Source organism: Melanostigma gelatinosum (assembly GCF_949748355.1).
Source record: "Melanostigma gelatinosum genome assembly, chromosome: 19".
Lineage (NCBI taxonomy): Eukaryota > Metazoa > Chordata > Actinopteri > Perciformes > Zoarcidae > Melanostigma > Melanostigma gelatinosum.
In genome coordinates, this window is record NC_136652.1 from 14,790,754 (window position 1) to 14,814,587 (window position 23,834).

The 23,834-nt window shown below is 40.5% G+C and overlaps 2 protein-coding genes across 4 annotated transcripts in view; one reads left to right on the forward strand and one right to left on the reverse strand.

The window, feature by feature from the left end:
* Nucleotides 1–10,474, forward strand: part of usta (uronyl 2-sulfotransferase a) — a 49,230-nt gene extending 38,756 nt beyond the window's left edge. For all 3 annotated transcript variants that reach the window (XM_079290975.1, XM_079290976.1, XM_079290977.1), the window contains 5 exons: nt 2,556–2,635; nt 2,762–2,915; nt 8,083–8,180; nt 8,310–8,467; nt 8,639–10,474. In XM_079290975.1, coding sequence (XP_079147101.1) covers nt 2,556–2,635; nt 2,762–2,915; nt 8,083–8,180; nt 8,310–8,467; nt 8,639–8,931 — 783 coding nt within the window. In that variant the 3' untranslated portion in view covers nt 8,932–10,474. The remainder of the gene's footprint in view (nt 1–2,555; nt 2,636–2,761; nt 2,916–8,082; nt 8,181–8,309; nt 8,468–8,638) is intronic.
* A 2,470-nt stretch (nt 10,475–12,944) lies between these two features.
* Nucleotides 12,945–21,981, reverse strand: slc22a16 (solute carrier family 22 member 16). The gene is made up of 8 exons (XM_079291257.1): nt 21,887–21,981; nt 20,509–20,985; nt 19,862–19,979; nt 17,774–18,332; nt 16,932–17,059; nt 15,522–15,631; nt 14,978–15,077; nt 12,945–14,546 (listed from the first exon to the last, which is right to left on the reverse strand). Exons 1-8 carry the CDS (start codon nt 21,928–21,930, stop codon nt 14,352–14,354), a joined length of 1,731 nt encoding a protein of 576 aa, XP_079147383.1. The 5' UTR covers nt 21,931–21,981; the 3' UTR covers nt 12,945–14,351.
* Nucleotides 21,982–23,834: the final 1,853 nt, after the last annotated feature.

Below are 23,834 nucleotides of genomic sequence, written 5' to 3' on the forward strand. Positions count from 1 at the left end.
GCATCTTTTTTTCAGAACGGCGATCAGAAGATGTATTCTGCAGTGATTTCACATGAATGTATCAATAGTTATATGACTATAAATACAAAAGGATGAGCTAAAAACAGAGGTTGATTCCCACAGATATTTATACAAATCACACAAGTTCAACTTTTGGCTTTTGAAATGTGTTCCTCTAAAGCAGCGGTTCCCAAACTTTTTAGGCCGCGCACCCCCTTCTGCATCCCGACCGGGTTCGCGCACCCCCCCCCCCCTTAATAAAAAACTAAAACAAAAGCAACAGAGCCTATAGCCGCATTAAAAATAAAAATCGGACCAATGAGAGAACAGTTTGCTCGTGCGTGGCGTTTGTTTACAATATTTAGTCCGCTGTTAAATGTTGCAGTGTGAACACAAACCGAACAAAGGGGCAACTGCAACATTGTATCATATTAATCCCTGAATCAGAACAAAGCAAACGAACTACGGGTGTGAAAACGCCCTGAAACACTGCAACAAAGTTTCAATAACTTTCAGTTACACAAGGCGTCACTTTTAAAGAGCAATCAGGATGGCGATGTTCAGGTGGCGACGTAAATAAGAGCTTCATACAGCTGTTAGCCAGAACCTCACTGCACACCACGCACTGTGGCTTTGGGGAATCTGCGTTGCCAATCCAAGTGAAGCCCAGACACAGATACTTTTCATCATATTTCCTCTTTTTTTTCCGTCTGATGCTCACTCTCGTTTCCTCTTTTTTCACCTTGACTCGATGGGCCGATGTGCTCCCGATTTGTCTGTGCTATCCCTTCCTCCTTTTCGGTCTCCTCCGTCTCATCTTCCTCTGACTCTGGCTTGATTTCTTCTCCCGGTCTCTCCCCAACGCACCTCTCCGTTCCCCTTGCCTCCGATTTCTCTCTCTCTCTCTCTCTCTCTCTCTCTCTCTCTCTCTCTCTCTCTGTCCCTCTCTCTGTCCCTCTCTCTGTCCTTCTGTCCCTCTCCTCTTTTACCACTGATAGCTTCAGATGTCCCACCTGACAGTTTCCCCGATTTCAGCCAGTTTAGCATATTTAAATGAATGTTGCTGAATGCATGAAGTTCGCTGTTAGCTGACGTTAGCTGCACAAGCTAGGCTGGCTAGTGTGTACGACTGGCGGCAGGCGGCAAGACTGCCTGAAGGAGCTCAAGTGCATTTATTAAATTGTACGTTTTTAATTTTAAATCTTACAAAGGGCATTTTTATAATTCATGTTTTTTCTCACCTGCTTGGACTGCCTGCCGTGTACACAGGTCCTGCATCCATACCAGGCCCGAATTATTCATTCAAGGCCTTTTCTTCTGTCACTTCCTGCCCATTTCCCATGTCTAGAAGCCCAAAAAATGTATTGATTTATTATTTCTCTTCCATTAACATTTATATATTACTTTGCTTGTTGGTCAGGGGGCCTGCAGTATGAAGTATAGGATGTTGGGAACAGGATGAAAGAAATTGTTGACCATTGCATTGTTTTTTACTGGCAAGAGAAATGCAGCGTCTGGCGACAACATGTGTCACGGAGGTGGAAGTGGCCGTCTACACATTCCCCATACCAGTAGTGGAATTGGCTGGGACACAAGGACCACAGTAGGGTGGAAAAAGTCATTCCAAATTGTGGAGATAAAGGAGAGAAAAAATAGAAATAACATTAAAAAAATTGGGGGGAACCAAAAGTCTGCTCTCTCAAACTTCTAGCACTTGGCCTGTCATTGGTATGTCTCAATCTGTATAGTCTGGCAGAAGTCCATTAGAAACACTTGTGAATTCAATTGAATGAGTCTGCTTTTAAATAGTCAGACATTTTCCTGCGACTCTAAACAAAATGAAATATTTCCGTCAATTTCACAGATTTTGGTGATTATTATTGTTATTATTTTTTTATTAGACATGTGCTCCACTTGCAGAGACTTACATAGTCACTCATTTCTTACATACGGTACTGGGAGAACTTCATCTCACACAAAAAAATGATCCCATCATGAGAGGAATGATGGGAATTAGGTCTCAGTTGCATGGCCTTCCGTCAAAGGTAATGTGAGGCATCTGCACTGAATATGGAACTACTGTGGTGTCTTCAAGCTTGTTTTGGCTACTGTGAGCCTGCCTCTCCATGCAAACCTGGAAAGCCTTTGGGATGTTCTTAATCATAGCAGCAGAGGAAGCCTATTTATGTCATAATTGCTTGATTTCTACCATGACGGTATGCGTCTCAGGCATATATATATCTGCCATATATATGGCAGATACTGTGACAGACTCAAAGCTGAACTTACTTCCTGTTTGGGAGTTCCATGTGACCTCACGGAGGACTGTACCGTATGCATGCTGTGTGTGATGATGAGGGCTTCTGAGCTTTTTCAGTGGAACTTTCTTCGTGCTTCTGTTTTCTTTTTTTGATGCCACATTTTGTTTTCAATGCCACGACTTATTGTCACTGATCTAGCTCCATATTGCTCTTTCATTTTTGTATCTTATACACTTATTTCTGCACAACACGTCAAATAAACTGTGTGTTTTGGTTTTTATTTGTATATTTCAGGTGGATCTCATGAAGAACATCAGTAATATCCCTCAGCCATTCCTCTACACACGGCATGTTCACTTCCTGAACTTTACCAGGTACAGTAGTGCACCAATGTACAATAATGCTTAACAACAGCATTTGAAACCATGTAACTCCTGATGTATCTTCCAATTCTGTACAGGCATTCACTTTTTATTTACATTTGTATTTGTCTTTGTAAGGTTCAGGATAGAGCAGCCGGTCTACATCAACATAATCCGGGACCCCATCAACAGGTTCCTCTCCAACTACTTCTTCCGTCGCTTTGGTGACTGGAGGGGTGAGCAGAACCACCTCATTCGCACTCCGGGGATGAAAGACGATGAGAGATACCTGGTGAGAGACATGTGTTTTCAAGCAGCAGTTATTTACGGTTTCTGGCTTGAAAAACAAAGCTATTTTCTTAAGAATTCATTTGAGATTCACACACCTTTTTTTAATTTTTTTTTTTAGATGTGTCGTTGAGTAAATCTGTGTGTGATATTGTCTTTTTCTACAGAGTGGATTATATTATACCATGAGAAAATGATGCATTGATACTTTTTAATGGTCTGGGAATTTAAATTTGCTCTAAGTTTCTGTTGCTATGAACCCTGTGAACTGCTTAAAAATGTAAATGTGAGGTGCGCCACTTTTCATTGAGAAGAACTACTTCTGCCTCTTTGCTAGAGTCTCACACAGAGCACAGTCATGTGGGCACATAGGGCCTTTTGATTAATCAGCTGTAGCTTTATGACCAAAACGTTACACCTGCCTCGCAGATTGGAAAGGGCTTGTGTTCGGAAAAATACATTCTCAGCAGAACTCCCTCTAAAAACTTCTTCCCAAAATCTGAGGATGATATTTGTCGAACTATAGGAGCCACAACAGTATACAGCGCTTATATTTAATTATGCCTTAGAGAGGGTTCCACATTACCCATGTTGCCCTAGTCTCAAGAAAAGCAGTACCTAGTGAAGAAAACCTTTCTAATAATAATGTTATAAGAGTCAAACTAATACTGAATATTTTAGCCTTCTTTCCCTCTATCTGCCTTTCATCTCGGTCCCAGTGCCCACGGGCCTATGAGCTAAATCAATGTCTCGGATGTTTATGGTCTGAAATACGTATGAGTTTGCAGTATTTGAAAGAGCTGCACACTTACTTTATGACTGAGTCAGTCGTTTGCAAATAGCAGTGCTTTAAACCTGTATCTGTTTTGATTCCAGGCCAGCTGGAGTCATAACCTGAAGCTCAGTTGAGACATGAAGTGAAATGTTTGACTCATTTATTATTCTGGTATGAGCTTTATGTACACTAATTATGGAGGCTTATAAGCCAAAGAGTGTTTGACAGTAATGATACTACCTGTTGTACTCTGGTATGCAAACATACTGTGTAATCTTCCACAAAAGATCATAATAGCAACATATTTCTACTGACGCAATTTCATTTTTTTTCACCAGTGATTTCTGCTTTCATTCACTCCTTAAGTAACAGATAAATAGAATATCCCGTGTCAGCCAAATGTCTGTTTTGTTGAATTTGAGTTCTCTGTTGTTATCGAGAGACAAACATAAACTTCCCTAAATGTTCAAATATAAGTAACAGAACATTTCTTCAAGACAGAAATATATCCAAACCACCCCTCTGCTCTCTTTGAAGATGTTCTACACATGGTGTTGCTGGAGGCAGGAAGGCAAATTGTAAAGCCGCGGCAGCTTGATGCTAAACCCAACATTTAACTCTGATTATGATTACAATTAGAGACCTGTTTCAGTATGACCACATCAGAAAATTGGTATCATGCGTCTACTTTGCAGAGTTGTTTTCCCCTGTAGCGCCATACTAAAAGCAATCTATCTCATATTTGAGAGCCTTACTTTCATTTTCAGGTTTCCATTTTCTGATCTCTGTTTGAGTTTAACGCTGCGGAGGAGGAGCTACTGAAACACAGTTTGAGTTCAGGACATACAGTACAGTTAGTGGAAAGCTACGAAAGTTGAGCGTTCAGCCTCTGCTTGTGTCCACATTTTTATTTTGGGGCTTGCAGAGGGCTAGTGGGGCTCCACCTGACAAATCAGTAACCTTAAACCACCGTGACTGCAGTAATAACTCTTAGCAACAATGTCGCATTACAGGGAGTTATTTCATTCAATGTTGATGTCCAAAATAGGGTTGAGTATAAAAGCATTACGTTTTGTAGAGATGGCCAGATTTGAGGCCAGGAGGTGAATGTCCTCGTGAGTATAGCATTTCAAATATTTGTGGATATCAGCTTGAGTGCCCCGCTATGTCAACACTTAAGAGTTCGGACTGGTCTTAGATATACTGTATCTCCTACCAGGTGTGCATTAGCCCTGCCTGCTCTGCCTGCCCTGCGCTGGGTGCATATGAGAGGTGTCAATGAAAGAACACTGTCAGGGCCGAGGGAACCTGATGCACGAGTCACTGAGACATTCCTGTGGTCGGCTTAGATTTTCCGTCAGTCCTCCACACCCCTTTTTACACACACACTACACTATACAAAGGCATGCTCTGGACACTTGAACGCAGTGTGTACATGCATTGACTGTCACTTCGGACTTAAGAGCTTTTATTTGGAATGAAGTAGGTTTTAAAAAGCCGGCTCTGATTGATCTGGTCAGGTTATTTGAGTAACCGTACAGAGTTAACTGTGTATTTTGTTGCATACAAAAATAACAAATGACAGAGGGAGCAGTTGAGGGTTATCAGGTTTTGCCCCACCACAAAGTACAATGTGTGTGTGTGTGTGTGTGTGTGTACCTCTGTTCATACACGCAAATGCCTGCAAAATGTCAGTTGATTTCTCACACCTCAGAAATACTGGTCTGATCCAGTGAGATTCCCACGGAGCAGATTATTTCCCAATGAGTGAATGGTCTGCCTTCAGGTAACCCAACATTTACAATGACACATGCATACTCCCAGACAAATAAGAGAGAGAGAGGCTTTACCGGCGTCAGTCGTGCTCTGGCATGCCTTGACATTAAAAACGGCAGGGTGGTGCAACTGTCACAGGTTAGATTGCCGAAGGTGCAACCGACACATGCGTTTTACTGGTTGTTGTCTACACAAGCGTGTCATTTTATTCAGAAAAGTATATCTACATGCCATTTTTGTATTGCTTTCTCATGGCAGTTTTAGTTTCTGTGTTGTCTGCCAAAGAGTTCAAACAAATGAAATCAGTTATTGCAGGTTTTAATTGTGATTGGACCTCGGTGTACCACTCCCATGCTCCCTAAATGAATGCCAAGGCAAACTCTCCCGTGGGAAAGGTTTGCGTCATCAATTACTCCTGATTTAATTCATGCATACATTCCATTTAGTGAAACAGGAGGCCGTTCTAGAGATTAGGGCCTATTTTGCGACAGTTTTCTTTGACTGCTCAGTTGCGTTAATCCACGGTGAGAATAGGAACAATGTGCCTGAGTGTGCGCACAGGAGTACTCTTCGAATTACTAATGGCTCCTCCAAAGAGAGTGCGTATTGTCTGACTGCTGTGTGTGTGTGTGCGCGCGCGTTTGATTGTGCGTAGTTGTATATGAATGAGTTGTGGCTGGATTCCCAGAGGTCCCCTAAATGCTGAGGCATAAGGGTCCTGTATCAAGTGTCGGAGTAAAGCGGAGGAAGAACAACTTCCTGGCTTTGAGCAGTGTGTGTCGAGTAATGGCGTCACACGTGTCACTTCCTGTTCGCCTTTCTCTGTTTCGTTGTCTCTGGCTCTCCCTTGCTTTTTATCACTTTTTTTGTTCACAGTTTGGCTCATAATGCTTTTTTTTGGGGAGATTTTGTGCAGTGCTGCATTTAGGCTGATTGTAGAGAAAAAGTCTCTCTGGAGTCATTTCCCATTGTCTTTTTATTAGCGTGGGAAGTGTGTGTGAGTTCAAATTAGGTCATGTTTCCATTTTAACTTTTCTTTTGATGTCTCTGCATGTGATTCATTGTTTCTTTCACGGAGACGTTTTTTGTTTTTATTGAGAAATTGTGACATTAATTACTGCCATGAAGCAATAGACTGCATGGCAATGAGGTACACTCATAATTGAATGAGCACTGGCTGTACTCACACTGTCATTGTTAGAATCATGAAATACAAGATGAAAAACGAATTATTCTTGAAAGGATGAATCGAAGAAAAGCAGGGCAATCTTATCACAAGTTCGGACAAGTCCCGTACTCTGACGACAGTGTAATGCTTATCTGTTTTCTAAAGGTTCCTCTGGGGTTTTGCTGTGGTTTCTTTGAAGAGCTTTCACTGCTTCACTAATCACCAATAAGTCCTGTTCCCGCTGCATAGTGCTCAGTGCACAGCTCAGTCATAAAATCCAAACAAACCCTGCAGCCGCTTGGTGAATCAGATACAATTGTGTCACAGTATTTAGCTGCATGGGGAAAAAAACGACTGACCAAGTGCATCATTTATGTCACCCCGATTTATGTATATTGGCATTCGCGCTGTTCCTGTTATGGCTACATCTTTAGCAGCTTGGAGGAAATCAAGATGTATAGTTATTAGAGTTGTGTTATAGTTTGATGAGTCCATCCCTTTTCATTGTGAACTGTCTCACAGAGCAAAAATAGCAGGAAAATAACCGTCATGGTCTCATAAACATATAAGCCGAAAGATACAACCGAGCTAACGGCACACAATCCAAGCTCATGCACGCTCACATGCACATGTTTTCTTGCTCTGAATCCATGTTTACACCCCTGTCAGTGAGGTTGGCGTCAGTCAGTGTTTGCTTTAACAAATACCGACTTATCAGAGTATAAATATACATATATGTATTGTATAAAGACAATATTTGACATTATAATTACAGTTTCCATTTGTTAAACAACAGGCCAGTCGACACCGTTTGCCTCATGCATGTAGCCTGGTGCTGCCGTACTTCTGTTTTTGAGCACATGTGGCGTATCTGCGTGTGCGTGAGTCATGCTTCGTGGAGTGTTTTGTTGCTCGGGACTTGTTGCCATCCATAAGGCTTACGTCACCTGACACGGATTTGACTGCTAGTTCCACAGCACCGAGTGGCTGGCCAGCGGCGCTCCCACATTTAGACAAGGGGTGTTTTAAAGTTCACATCGCTGATCTAATCACTTTATTTCTTATAAAGACATAAAAGCTCACCCCAGCTTCGTCACTTCATAATGACAAGCCATTGTTTCTGTCTGGTTTCTGGAGCTAGGGCACGGTAAAGATCTTTATGTTGCATCCATGCATTTTTCAGGTGAGCACCCATGCGTTTTCTTATTTGATGCCTCTGCCTGTGAGAGCAGCTGAGGTGAAGGGGCAGAGCTTATCTCTGTGCTCAGGATGTGGTTTTGCACAGCACTTCTCAGAAGACGACTATCAGGGAGTTCACAGCGGTGCTGGTGAAGGGCTCCCTCCAGTGGCAGCAACAAATCATTACAATTCTGATTGAGCTGCATCTGCTGTATGAAACTATAAAGGAACGCGTACTGTAAACCTAATTGTCATGTGTTTGTCTGCTTCCAGGATATCAATGTGTGCATTCTAGAGAATTACCCAGAGTGCTCCAACCCCAGAGTTTTCTACATCATTCCCTACTTCTGTGGACAGCATCCTCAATGCAGGTATCTACAGACTCTCAAGTCTCATGACAAAAGCATTTGAATGTTTTAGACATCAGTAAACGTATTATGTGCATCTGTTCTGTTGCTATTGTTGTTTTTTCAGTCTCTTACTTCTTCTTTCTCCACCAGGGAGCCTGGAGTATGGGCTCTGGAGAGGGCCAAACAGAATGTGCTGGAGAACTACCTCCTTGTGGGTATCCTGGAGGAGCTGGAGGATGTTCTGCTTCTGTTGGAGAGGCTCTTACCTCATTACTTTACTGGAGTACTCAACATCTACAAGAGCCCTGGTAGGTGCACACTACATTTTTTATGTTGAAGGTATCAAATTTGTAATTGATGTTACCATTATAAAAAAAAAAAATGAAGTTTGGCATATTTTTCGTAAACAAATGCTGAATATTGCAGTCTGATTCTTTGTGGTCTTCTTGGCCTTTGTTTTATTCGTCTTCTCTCTGAAGACTACAAGAAGATGGGGAACATGACAGGCACCGTACGTAAACACACACCCACTCTGGAGGCCCTGCAAGTGCTGTACCACCGCATGCGCTACGAGTATGAGTTCTACAACTTCATCCGAGACCAGTTCCACCTCACGAAGAAAAAAATTGGACTCAAGTCTGTCTCCCAAGCCCCAGCCCACTCGCCGGCTTTCCTACGAGAGCTGGCCCTGCGAACCCCAGAGCCTCTGGATGAAGACGAGGAGCTGGACGCAGACCTGGAGGACGCTAACAGCTGGCTGGTCCATCCCTGACAGCTGTTTGATGAACAGTGGGTGAAGCCAAACAAAAAAAGCTGATGTGCTTGAATTGGCTGGAGATAGCTGGAGGCAGCCTGAGGGCCAAAGGGGATTGTTCCCCAACTTTCAGCATTCCTAAGAAACGTGAGGTTTGTTTAGGGGTGTGTGGACCCTGAAGCTCGTGTTTTTTCGGGCTCTGTTGTCCATCTTCAATAGACTCCTATCATGACAGGCACAGCACTGACGACTATAGAGTTGAGTAATCGGAAGGAGAAAATGCTTTATTTAAAAAGGACAGTGGGAAATACTGTTTAGCTCAATTTTGAGTTTGTTTTTGGGTTTGTTTTATGTTAAATATAACAGAATAAAACATAATTGCTGTGATCTCCAGGAGAGATTAGCGCGAGATGTGGATCGTTAAATGTGTTGGGAAATATTCTAAAAGGTTGATCGCGGGGGCGTTTACTGTAGGAGAGGACTTAGCCGAAAGACAGAAGTTCATACTTTATGAAAGGGATAATGTCGTAAAAGCTGGAATGGGAAATGGTATCCACAAATAAAAAGTACCAAAACCCTTTTTGTATATTAGCTGTCTATGACAAACCCCACTAAGAGTTCCAGTGACTGACGATAAAGCTTGGTGCACAGCTGGTGGAGTTGTGGCATAAGCAAGTCAGTTGTGATAGTATTGGTTTATAACATTTGTTGAAATTATATTGTTAGGTATAAATGAGGGTTAGACTGGAAGCACTCAATTATGAATTCAAAGAATTCCAACTGTGTGTGCGTGAATGATTGAGTTTGACCAAACCAGTAGTGTATTTTAGCATGGACTTGTTATTTGAGGGCCATTTGTTGAGAGTCAAACACTAAAATGAATTTATGGAGCGTAGTTTGTTTTATCCAAAGTTAAGAAATATTGAGCTTGCCAAATACTAGTGTTTCTACTGCAATGCATTCCAAAACTTTATGAATATACTGCATTTTTTTTTTTCTGAGGTGACTTTTCATGAAATTCTGAAGCAAAATGAGGGATTTGGTCACAAAACTGGATACTAATTTTCATTTCAAATAGGATTATGTTTCTGTTTGAGGGTGTGTTTTCCCATTCAAAATATTACCATGAAAGCGTGTGAAGTGTTGCCAGCTAACACTAATTTACAATTATCCCGCAGCTATTCAGAGTGCATGTTTTTTTATCACTCATGTACAAATCATCAGAGAGTAGTAACCATAAGCTTATATGTGACCTACGTAGTACATTCTACCATCCTAATCTCTATTGTCTGTACCTTTTCATTGTCCTGGTTCGTGTTCAGTGTTTCATTTTTTGCCAGTTTAATTTATTATTTTGTATTCGTTTGCATTCCAGATAAGATTCTCAGGAAGGAAAAAAAAAAAGATGTTTAATAACTTGATCATTTGTGTTTTTGGTTTCTGGCGGCTATGAAACTATTCTTGGTATTTTAAGGTTGTCTCAAATGGGTTTATATCAACAACTGAAACTTGTTAACAACAACTAATGCAGTCCATCATTTCAAAGTCTTCAGAATAAATGTCCTCCAACCATTGCAGCCATTGTCTCCATTTTACTTGTATTTTTATGAAGAGGTTTGTGGGAGCCTCTTCAGCCCATCAAAAATGCTGCACGCTACCTCATCCTCATCCTCAACCTGCCTAAAATCTCCCATGCTGCTACACACGCGTCAGATTGACAGGCAGCTACTGACGGAGCAGGCTCCATGCTCCATCATTTTGCTCACATGTGTAGCTATATCTTCCCTGCAGAAGCCTGTCCATCACTGCGCCCAACTTTGACTCATCTTCCCAGTTGTGAAATAACTTCCCTATACTGCACACAGGACAACGCGGGCTATCCTCTGATATGAAAACAAAGTATGACTTGTATGCTCTTTTATCCCCTTCCGCCTGTCTTCCTACTTTATTTGCAGTTGATCTTGGTCCTGTAGTTTCAAAATGTATACATAATGCAAGACTCTTAATGTAGTTTTGGATGATATGTGTGTTGATTGGCTCCATCCCTCAATTCCTTGCTGTTGACAACCTAGGAATGACACCTTATCTAATCTAGCCACTGTCACTTACGCCGACTGAAAGCAACAAGATGCATGATATGTAAAATACTTCACCAACAAAAGTATTCTAGTAGTCTTGCTAAAAAAATTGGCATTTGGCCTCACAAGTGAAGAAGTACAGGGTTGGGTGCGAGTGTGTATGTGTGTATGTACTGTGTAGTTATGCCAACGTGCCGGCTACAGCCTAAGCTCTAGCCATTATTTTTTCCGACCGTCCATTCCTCCATCTCTCCATTCCTCCATCTCTCCATTTCTCCATCTCTCCATTCCGCCATCCGTCCGTCCCGTTCCCGATAAGGGGATATGACATCGATTTTGGTGGTTAAAGGTTACTATGACTTTTTTCTCTATGCCATAAAATTACTTTTTGTCAAAACACTGTACTGTGACTTTTTTCGACGTACTATACTATGACTTTTTTATGACTTTTTTCGACATGCTATACTATAAATATTATATTCAACATACTATACGATGAGTTTTTAGACTTTTTTAAGACTTCTTTAAGACTTATGCTGTCTATTTTTTTCGACATATTCTATTATTACTTTTTTGACTTTTTTCGACATACTATAAATTACTTTTTTATGACTTTTTTCGACATGTTATATTATGACAATTTTTTTTACTTTTCGACATGCTATATGACTTTCGACACACTATAATGTGACTTTTTTAAGACTTTTTTCGACATGCAATATAAGAATTTATTTCGATATGCTATACTATGATATTTTTCAACATGCTATCCCATTACTTTTTTGACTTTTTCGACATACTGTAATATGACTTTACTATGACTTTTTTCGACATTCCTTTTATATTACTTTTTTCAACATACTATGACTTATTTGACTATTTTTCAATTTTCTATACCATGACTTTTCATTAATTGTTGATTAAAACTTTGTTCGACATAATAGACTTTTTTCGACATGCTATACTATGACTTTTCTTCGACGTACGATAACATTACTTTTTTATGACCTTTTTTAACATGTTATACTATGACGTTTTTCGACACAAACTTTGACTTTTTTCGACATTCTATGACTTTTTAAAGACTTTTCGACAACTACAAGCTTGTACTATGACTGTTTTCGAAATTCTATACTTTTCTACATGCTATTTTATGACTTTTTTCGACATACTATAATGTGATTTTTTTAGGACTTTTCTTCGACGTACGATGACATTACGTTATTGACATGTTATACTATGACGTTTTTCGACACAATATACTTTGACTTTTTTCGACATTCTATTCTATGACTTTTTTATAACTTTTAAAAACTTTTTTCGGATAAAGTATTGTAATGTTTCTGTATTGTAATTATGACCCAGACGAACAACTACTTGATGCACTGCAACAGGCTTTTATTCCGAGCTTCGTATACACGCTGTTCATGCGATCTTGCTGACTGACTGTGTATATCCTGTGTATATCCTGTGTATATCCTGTTCCGCCCACCAGGTGGCGGGGTTCTACTGTGAACATCACAAGTATGACTGCAAAAACAACCCGGATGTTAGGGTTCAAGTGAAGGGCATAACTTAAGTTTTTCTGCGCGCGCACACATACACTGTATGCTGGGTGTGCAGCTGCAGAATTTTCTACTCCAAAGTTGAACACAGAGAGCTTGTTCATGTGCTGGGTGGTGCAGAGGTGGGGGCAGCGTGGACCTCCTCGTCAAATAGGAAGCTGTTGGTGTCGGTGGGCTGTTCCCAGATCTGCTCTGTATTCCTAGTATGACAAAAATAGATATCCCAGTTTTCCAGCACCATGTTGAACCAACCTTTGACAGACAGAGAAGGAGTTGTAGAAGAAGAAGAAGAGCTTTTAACTTGTAAAATAAGGTTTTCCTCAGTATCTCTTTAGAACTACAGTTGTTACAACATATACATAGAAAAAATGTATAAGGGTATAGTAAAGAAGAGTGTTAGCCATTTCATTTATTTGTCCATAATCAAACAAAACAAAGAAAGATATTCGTACAAATAGATCATACTGCTGATTCTAAAACTAAAAGTAAAACTGAGCACTTTTATTACCTGGTGATCACATGTCATCACTGTTGGGATATCCATTGATTTTCATGATTTTTTTCCCCCCTTCAGATTAAAGCACCACACTGGTTTGATATGACACAAAAACGTGCTGGTAGTAGACTACAATATGCAAAGCACACTGTTGTGGTTTCTTCCTGTCTTTGGTCCAAACATCAGGAGATCACTTCTTGACCCTTGAACATTCTGTAATGTAATATTACTCTATTTACATTTCAGCACCTAAACAGAATAAGCATGTATACAACTATAACACTAACTATTGTAGTTACTAACACACGCTCACGCACACAGACACACTCACATTACAGAACAAAGTTAACGCGAAGCTATGGCATCTTTAACAAGATGGAATTGAAGATACTGTCAAACTGAGTGTAAAAGTAAAATGTAAAACAGGTTATTTCAGTGTTATCCAAAACTAGATGCCCTGAGATTTAAAAAAAAGAGTTGAACATCATAAAAACGTGACTTTGAAATGGAATTTCTTTAATTTTAACTAAAATAAAAATATTATTTAAATTTAATATTATAAGTGAGAGGTTACTAAGTTAAAGAGCATATACTAATGCTCAATTCCTCTTAAAATAAATGCTAATTTCAGCTTAGTACAGCTTAGGTCATATTTTTGCAGTTCCAGCTGTCTGTCCTATCAACAATGTTGTATTTGTAAAGTTAATCGATGAGAAAAACAGGCCAGCTGAGAAAACAAAAGCAAACATTAAAATCATCATACAAACCATTCATACATATCCATCACATTTTCTGGTTCAACTTTGACCTACAGAAAGCAGTTTGGATGATTTGTTCACGACTTGTCTCATTGCCTAACTGTGTTTTCTTGTCACAGTACTCCCAGATCCCATCACTTACTAAGTTGTCATAACTAATAGAAATCATGGGCAAAACTACATAACTAAGACTGAAGTTGTCATGAATAGAAACCGCCCATTAATATCCTTCATGTTTCTTTGGTCTTGGACACACACATACACCACACATGATTTTCTTTGTCATCACATTCACGGACTGCTGTGATTACACTGTCTGTGACAGATTGTTCTATAACTATGATCTGTATGCAAGCAGAAGGGTTTGCGTAATGCTCAGGACCTTAAAAGTGCTTCTGTTGGTCTCTGCAGAAATAAATACCCACAAAAACGTGATTTCATAATCAAGCTTTTTTTCTTTCCAACAATCCAATAAATCATGTTGATGTTAATATGTCAGCTTTTGTGCGTCAGTCTCTTGGGACTTTTAACAGTTTACAACTCAGGCCTTGGTTTCCTGGTGGTTCATCTCCAACCCGTCTGCAGCTTCCTTATTGCCCAGGGCTGAGTCCTTCTTGCTGGGCTGGCATCCCAGAGCTTCAGCCTCTTCCAAAGTGGTTGTTAGAGGTTTGCCCAGGGTCTCAGGCAACAACAATGTCAGCACTCCGATAATGAATGCCAGGATCCCCACGATGAGCTACACAGGGGTCGTGATGAGTAAAGGAAAAATGAATGAATTTTATTTATATAGCGCTTTTCACAGACAGTACTATCACAAAGTGCTTAACAGAGCAGACATTTAAAAGCATAAAAAACACAATGTGACCCTAGGGTCAATAAATTATCTACACAGAGTGAATAAAAAAATGTTAAAGAATAAAATAAAAATTAAATAAAAATTAAATAAAAAATGTAAAACATATTTTAAGAGCAGGTCTAGGACATGGGTTTACTTTTACACAAACGCCAGCCTAAATAGAATTCGTTAAAATTTGTTTCGAAGCCAAGATACCATTGTGGATAACTATGGCAAATGGGAACATGGTGCAAATATGACAGAATGGACAAGGAAATTCAACTTCAAATAATATCTGTTGTTTTAAGAGAACCAAAAGAGAAAATGTATACCTGTGGTAGGTAGATCCAGACATCAGCTAGGTACACGCAGAACGGTGCCACCACACTGCCAACACGGCACATCATACTTCCACTCCCCACTGCGAGAGACCTGGGGGGAGATCATACCCAAAGTAAGGAACAACCGAGAGGACAAACTCAGTGATGTCAATGTACTACCACCACCACCAATATAAACAAGAATCAATTACAGAGAAGCAACATTACTTGTAAAGTGTTCCATATATGCAGCTGCATAAACCTGTCCATGTATAATTCAAACTATGTTTCCCATTTCTTGACTTTTCTATGTTTCTGACATGAAAAGACACTGAACTAGCAACTTAAATGTGTCCATAATGATGTTCTGTGGAAAGGGGTAAATCCACAAAAACATACAATGTTAAAGAGAGTGAAACTCTTCCTTCTTTGATTGCTTATCATTCATTAGACTGTTAGTACTCTCACACAGTTGAAGACTATGATATAGAAGGGGCCTCCCGGATAAACTGGAGAAACATTTATATGCAAAGACATCTCTAAAGAGACGTCTTACCTGATGATGGTTGGGTAAAGCTCACAGGTGTACAGGTAGATGAGCCCAAAGGCAATAGCGATGGCAAACTTCCCTGTCATAGAGAGAACAATGGCCAGTGCATTGATGTCCTATGGAAAGAAATCAGTTGGACAGTGAGAGGCAAGAACGTCCCATGTTTATCGCATGTTTCATAGTAAAGTAATCAGAAACTTTGGTTTCTTCTTCGGTGAAACATTCACTGTAAAAACCTAAAAATGAAATTCATCGGACCACTGACTCCACTAAATGTCAAGCTTTAAACAAGAGAGCTGACGCTCTCACAGCACAGCTGACTCTATTCTATTTTATCACATTTTCTTGTAAGTGAATTAACAAACTGAAAAACTGATTATTTCTTCAGTCACTTTAGATTTACTTCATTATTACACTTTGTAGCATTGGAACAAAAAGGAAAGAAAGAAAGAAACCATGAAGAAAACGACAACGCTGGAGTTGACAGTGCTTCATTTTTGTACATGTATGTATTTCATGTGTTTATAAATAGGTTACAGTTTTTTTTGTGTGTGTGTGTGTGTCTGTGTGTGTGTGCGTGTGTTTGTGTTTCAGTGTGTGTGTGTGTGTGTGAGTGACTGCAAAGATTGCATCACAAATCTTCAGAAACGTATGAAGAAACTTGCTCAACAAGTAGGGATACAAACTCAAGCCCAGAACATGGTACTATGGTACGTTTGCCACGGTAAGGTACATTTGTCCACGTAGTTTACCAAAGGAAGTTACATACACTCTGTTATGTGACAGTGGATGTTAGCGTCCACGTATTTCATGAAGTCGTGTCTTATTGGAGAAGTTACAGTGACACAAACAGAGAGAGTAGAAAGAAAAAAAGATATAACTCTGTCTCCATGCTGCTATTTTGCAGCTCACGCTCGTCGACCGCTCTGTTGTTCAGAATGGCTTTCAATGTCAAAGGTCATATTTACTTGGACATTACACAGCAGCTGTTTGCCACCCCAACCAGTACTAATTTGGGTCAGAGCTCAGAACACACATACTGGGAAATGCATGGGTCATATATCAGAGTTCAAAAGTTAACAGTGGTCTAACGAGCCAGCTAACGGCACAGACAGAAAGTTTGGAACAAAACTCTTGTTGCAAACTTTCATTTTGTAACTCATATTATTGATTTTCATCATATCATGGGGCCACTAAGAACATGCTGGAGCCAGTAGTTTTACAACCCGAAAGAAATAGTCTTGATGTTGCATCTAAGTATGTAACAACGTAAATTATAAGAATACTCACTTACATTTTTTACACACACATACCCGGTACTGTCTTTTTTTTTTCTCTCTCTCTCTCTCTCTCACACACACACACACACACACACACACACACACACACACACACACACAGACTCTCTGTACGTACAGCAGGTACCACAATGATGAGCATACAAACGACCCCGGCCAGGAGCAGAGCTGGGGCACAGGTCTTCTTCCGGCCAATCCGGTCCATTGCAAAACAGCCAACCAGATAAGAGGGAAGCTCCACTGCACCTGGAAACAGCCAATTACAGCAACTGTCGGTCAGAGGTCATCATGGCACTGATACACTGACATGAGACATTCTATCTCGGGGACCTAAATAACCTGCATATGCAACGATGGTGAAGCTCTGCCTTCCAAATGTTCTCCGTTGTAAGTCCCCAAATTACATAAATTAGGATAATAATATATATTTCCAATGGGCATTAAAGAAAGCACATTAAATCAGTGGTGTCTGTCTAGTATAAAGAGGAAAAAAGACTGATGTAAATACTGCATATCACCCACTGAATTTAAAAAATAAAATTCCCGGACATAACTAGTGGTAAATAGTATTCAAGAAACCCAAAAAGTGTTTATAACAGTACAAATCTTAATTTCTTTATCAGATAAAAAAAAACACAGGAAAACTAATAACTTTCAGATGGAGAGCTGATGTTTTAATTACTCAGAGGTAAACAAAGCCAAACTTCAGAACACAAATGATCTCACTGGCCACATGTGCAGCGCAAACAGACTGTCGAGTTAAAGCTGAGATTTGGTAAACAGACACAAACCCACTTTGCATTTAAAACCCACATGTTGTAAAGCAGTACAACTGTTTCTCTACAAACACAAATATTCCTAGAATTAGATGACCAAAAGCAGGATGTTGTTGTATTGTATCATTACCACTATTTCCCTCATTTTTTCATACACACTCACACTCATCAGACAATCACTTACCAGCAAGGAAGAGGTTAATGTACTGGTTTCCTCCCAGGTTGACTGAGCCCAAAGAGAAGACGTAGTAGCCCAGACTGCCGATGAACCAGATGGCCCACACTGTACATGTACGGCCAGCCATCCTCCAGGTGCTGAAAAGATCCAGAATGGACAGCTTCTTTACGTGCTGTGATGGTCGCTGCTCTGCTTCATCCAGCAGAGCTCTGACGTTCTCTCTTTCCTCTGGCTCCAGGAGTTCCTGCACCTTCAGCTTGCATTCAAGGCCGTTGAAGTGGGCTATTGCGTCCACCAGGGTCTGAGCATCCTTGTAACGGCCCTTGGCCATCAAATAAAAGGGCGTCTCTGGGAACATCCAGCAGACGAGTAGGAAGGGCGATGTGCATGTGGAGAGGATGATCTGGTAGATCCACCAGACCCGCACCAGGTAACCTGTCAGAGCCACCACCATGATGCCAACAGCAAAGGCTGCATGCACGTGCATAGAGGTCCATGTCCGTACTTTGATGCCAGTGAATTCCGTGACGTAGACAAACACCACCACGAGGTAGCCACTGGACACCTGCCAAAAGCAGAGATGGGAAGGAGGAAAGGAGGGACACGGATAAGAGGGAGAAAAGTGACGGAGGATTGAAAGATAAAATGAGGAAAAGAGTCAGAGAGAGAAAGAGATGAAGTCGTATTTAAAGATGAAAAGGGGGAGGAACACAAACTGAGAATATGCATGCTTGCAACAGCATTAATTAGCCCTCAGTGTTCTTACCACAGAATACACATTGTTTGGTTGTAAAGTATTTCAGGACTTTAAATGATGCATGTCTTTTCTTTGGGCCACTTGTAACTTTTAAAGAGCAGCAGGCACTGTGGCCACAAGAAGCAACCACAGAATTAAGCTAAATGCTAAATGTAAGAGTAGCACAAGCAGCAAAGAATCCTAAAATCAGCAGCTAGTTGGCTAATTGGCTAATTAGCTAGTTGGCTAACGTTAGCCAAGATTTGAGATTTGCTAACGTTAGCCAAGATTTGAAATATATAAGAAGATTTGTAATATATACATGTTGAAATATCTGCAACTTACAGGTAACATGTTCAATGTGTTCTTTGTCAGATCTCCTTAAAGATTTCTTTTCATTCTCTGTGTCACACGTATGGCAGTAATCAGGTGTTAAGTCCCTGTAGTATGAGCCTTCGCTATCTGAGTCGATGTGAAAAACAGCAGCTGTAGCTGAGGGGGGTTGGTAGAGAAGAGTGCAACAGTGGACAAACTGTGAGGGTTCTTTCAGCACAGCTCACTGCCATGTGGACTCACCCTAACTTAGTGACTCCCTTGCCTTTGCCTTGTAAACATGCTGTTTTACGCACATGTTATTTATCACTCTGTACATAAACACACCAATGGGGATAAACAAACATACAAAGACACTTTTCCTGTTTACATTTTTCGGTATTTACAGCTTGAGAAGAACTTCAACTCAACTCAGATGTAAATTCATATGCCATATTCATAACATATGTCTTTGATTAAATAGATAGACACCAACCTGTAATATCTCAAAAACTGTTTTTCTCGGTTATGAAAAACGTGAGCAAATGTGATCTAATTTCGGATCATTTCTTGCATTTTCTTGTCATGCATGAATGTAAATGATTTTTTAAAGCTGTTTTGGTTAAATACCTCACTCTCAAGAAAACAATATGGCAGAACTATAACATACAGTCAAAGTTACAGAGTTACAGTAAGTTGTGTTTTTATCATACACAGCGATTGGCTCGGAGATTGTTTTCTAAAGACACATCTGGAAATTGGATGTCAATAGTGTTAATAGAAATTAAAATTTTTCAACAATTACTGAAACTATTGCTTTTGCAAAATACAATTTTACACTGCTGGATTACCTTTATTTTATTAGAAATGTACTGAAAATGCATATCACAGTTGCTCAGCGACCTACTTTCTTTTGGTATGCTTGTTATATCATTCCACATGAATTGATATGTCAATTGCACCGACCATGATTGTTCATCGCATGAAAGAACACAGACCCACACGGATACGCCACCGCATACAGTACATACACACACTGAACTCACCATGGCAAGGAGGAAGCGAAGCACCAGAAAGATATAGTAGTTTCCAGCGAACGCTACAGACACCCCGAACCCAAACTGACAGAGGCTGGTGAACATCAGGATCTTCACACGACCAACTCTGGAGGAGAGAGACACACCCAACGCAGGCAGAGAGAGACAGAGAGCAGGTGAAAGAGAGACAGACAGAGAGATAAAGTAACTGACTTAAAACAGGTAAGCAATTTGATGAAAACAAATGCTGCATTTAACCCATCCCTAGCTTATTGTGAGCTGTGGGCTGCTGAGAAGCGCCCGGGGAGCAGTTAGGGGTTCCGTGTGTTGCTCTGGGACACTTCGGCACAGGACTCGTAGCAGCCAAGGATCGAATCGCCGACCTTGCGGCTGCCGGAAGCTGCCGGAAGACCCTCCCTACCCATTGAGCCTCGGCCGCCCCAGATCAAAAATCAGATCATAAAGATCATAAAAGATTATTTAATTGTCAAAGTTGTGTTGTGCTTTCAGTCGCAGCAGTCCATCAAACCGTTGTAATCAAGGTGTTATTAGACCAACATTATGTTGATGGAATACAACATATTACATACAGTGTGCCTTCTCATTTTGCAATAAAGTACCCACCCCTCCTCCTCCATCCTGCAGCCCCTGCTTACCTGTCAGCAAGGTCTCCAAACAATAGCGCTCCGACTAGTACGCCCAGCATGAAGGTGGGTTGGCACAGCTTGGCCAGCCACTCTTTCTCACACACCAAGTCCCAGTCCGTCACGATGCTTTGGTGAACTTCAGTGTGGTCGTAAACAAAGTTCCCATCGCAGGCTTTCACTGTTTTGTTGCCATCAAAGTCGTACGTAAAGTATTTTGGGTTGATGCGCAGGGCACAGCGGCACCGGCTGAGCTCCCACTGTTCACCTTCGGCCGTCCTCACCACCAAGGGCCCAGTCCCCGACGTGAAGACTGGAAGGATGTCTTCCAGGCTAGATCCCGTCAGGTTACCGTACAGGACATCGGTGATGTTGCCAGGCACACTGCACGCAAAGTTTGGCGTCTGCACTAAGAAGACAGAGGCCAGGTAGTGGATCCCACAGGATATGGCTTGGAAGACCGCGGCAAAGTACAGACATGCCTGGAATCTTAAAAGAAAGAAAATGCTTTTAAAAAGATGCTGAAACCACAGCTGATGAGGAGATGATGAGTGATTTGACAGCAATCTAACAGGTCTCCTATTTAAAAAGGTCACCAAACAACTCATTGTACACATCCATACAAAGCTCTGCCCAGTTGCGTAATAAACACAAAACAAGTGAACATCATGAACTGCTTTGGATGTGACAAGTTGGACTGTGGACAAGTGAAAGGATCTGACCCTTGACCTTCACATACAGGCTATCGAAAATGTTCTTCTCTTGAAATGAAAGTTGTTCTTTTTAGCTCCAAAACTGAAGTGTTTGAAAAACTACGATGGCGGTGGGAACAACGACATTTTGTGATACAAAAAGAAAAAAATGCACAAAAACAAGTTAATTCGACATGTGCTCTGTGAGCAAACCTATGTAATAAATAAGTTAAATTAATTCAGCAATTCCATTTACTATAAGGGAGAAACTGGAAAATGTGGTAAATAGTAACTGGCATGCTAAACTTTTCATTTTTCAACATTTTTTTTTAGAATCATGTAATTCAAAAAATTAACAATTTATTCAGTTATTTTACAAAAATCCACACACGAGTGAACACACAAGTTCCCCTGAGGCGAAAACTCAGTCATTGCTAAGCATTCAGATATGGTCGGAAAAAAATGAAGTAAGAATCCAAAAACATTCTGCACAAGTAAGGAAATGTAAAAGAGATGGTATCTGTTTGAATAAGCCTGTTAGCTCAGTGTTCGTTTTCAAAAACGCGTTTGTATCACGGAATAAAAATTGAGAAGTTACTGTTCCAAAGCTTAAATTGCTGTTGATGATCACAAAAAACACCCGAATTAATTCACAAAACAAATGATATGTGCCAGTTTAGTAAGTCTAAAGTTAGTACCTTTTGAAATGTCCGATCTCGTCGAATATTCTCTCTACGGTCATTTTCCTAAAGGGTCTGTGCGTCGAGGCTCCCTGGCGCAAAGTGTTGCTTTCACGGAGCGGACGGAGAATAGGAGGGGCGCGCGGCCACACACGCGCACAAACTTGCAACCGCTCAATCAACAGGGGGAAACTCTCCGTTATTGCTGGAGATGATGATGATGATGATGATGATGTTTTGGGCCGTCACGGAGACTAATGCTATGAAAAAAAACAAGCAATGTATTCAAAAGTTGTGTTTTGAAATTCCTGTTCATTTCAAGTGAATTTAGGTTATTCTGGCCAACATTGTCTCGGACCCTTCTAGTCGATCTCATACAATGAAGCAAGAGCACAGTGTTTTCTCGGAAGCCAGATTATGAATGAATACAGCACATTTAAAGTCACTGTGGAGTTTTTCTGACCTAATCACAGCCTGATGAGCTGCCTTTAAAACTCTGACACCAAGAGGTCTGCAAGAATATATTTTGATTAAGCTGTCTATATATGACAGCCCTTCTTGTTGACATTGACATACATCGAAATAAATGTGGGGCTGAGAGCAAACTCCTTCTGTTTTCAAAAGTACTGCCCATTCTTTTCTTGATAAGGCGAATAATTGGTCTGTGAAACGTAAGAAAATAGAGACGCCCTCTGTGTGTACGTCAGTGTGCATTTGAATCTTTGCAAGTGTGCTAGATTTGTGTTCAGTTTTAATGAACTACCCAGTTAAGTGCCACCGTTTGCACCACGTTTTTGATATGATCCCAGCCCATTCATACTTCTATTCCTGACACAAAGACCCCTTGTGAACTCCAGGGCAACCTCTCTTATTGTCTTTGTATCTGCAAGTGTTCCCTCTGAAGCCTTTGATTAATGATTGACATGTGCAGTAGTTGTGGCTGTATTGACTTAATGCGCTTTGCCTTGACTGGATTCAGCAGGACTACAAACATGTGACAGTGTTTGCTTTCGCCATCGCGCCAACTCGCCATCTGCTCCGCTTCGTCGAATGGGAAACAGTCAAACAGCAATTGAAATCGGTAATTTATGTAGACTGACAATTTATAATCAGTGTGCAGGTTTAGAATTAACAATGTGTCTTCTTTTCAATACCTGGTTTGATTAGCAGCCTTTTCTGGCCAAAGGTTGTATGCCACTGGAAGTTTATTGGGTTTAATGCAAATAGATTAAATTATGGCACAAACAGACATTGTTGCCATAAATCAGACAACGCAAGCTGTTGTCTGGTGTTAGACACTACAAACTGTAAAATCATATTCGTTTTTCATAATTGTACAGCTTACTTAACAGCTATATGCTAAATATAATATATGAGAAGGTAATATCATCACCATCCTGGTGATGATATTACCTTGTGTGCGTGTGTGTGTGTGCGTGTGTGTGTGTGTGTGTGTGTGTAGTATTTTGGGCACCAAGCAGCTGAACGCAAACACTCTTAATGTTCATCTGCTCCTATTACAACTGGCTGCTTCCCACTGAGCAATCCATGTCCGTCCAATCCATGTGTGATCTCCAATCAGAAAATATATATATTTTACTAAGCAGATAAACCTATTTCAGTCCGGTTTAATCTAGTTTTACTTGGTGTGTTGGGAAACCCGATTCTTTTTTTTTTTTTTTAAAGCCTCCTGTGGACAGGTGTTGTAAATTAGCATTTCGCTACAAACACTTAACACAGTGCATCTGGGCTTTGTGCATAAATGTATGTTACAATTCTAATGCTACTGTGATGTCCATATCAAATAAAATAAACATAACATAACATAACTACAGTACATATCAGCGGCCCTGCTGTTTGTTTGCAAGATTGCGTCAGGTAAAACCCACCTGCAAGGAGACTGCACACTTTATCTTGAAATTCTAAACCTAAAAAGGAAGTTTCTAACTGTAAAGCTCACCTCGCA

Coding starts and splice junctions, on each gene's coding strand:
- slc22a16 (XM_079291257.1), bottom strand. CDS start 21,930: ATGACCGTAGAGAGAATATTCGACGAGATCGGACATTTCAAAAG. Junction 19,980..20,508: donor TTTGGAGACCTTGCTGACAG/GTAAGCAGGGGC, acceptor TCTCTCCTCCAG/AGTTGGTCGTGTGAAGATCC. Junction 18,333..19,861: donor TTCGCTTCCTCCTTGCCATG/GTGAGTTCAGTG, acceptor TGCTTTTGGCAG/GTGTCCAGTGGCTACCTCGT.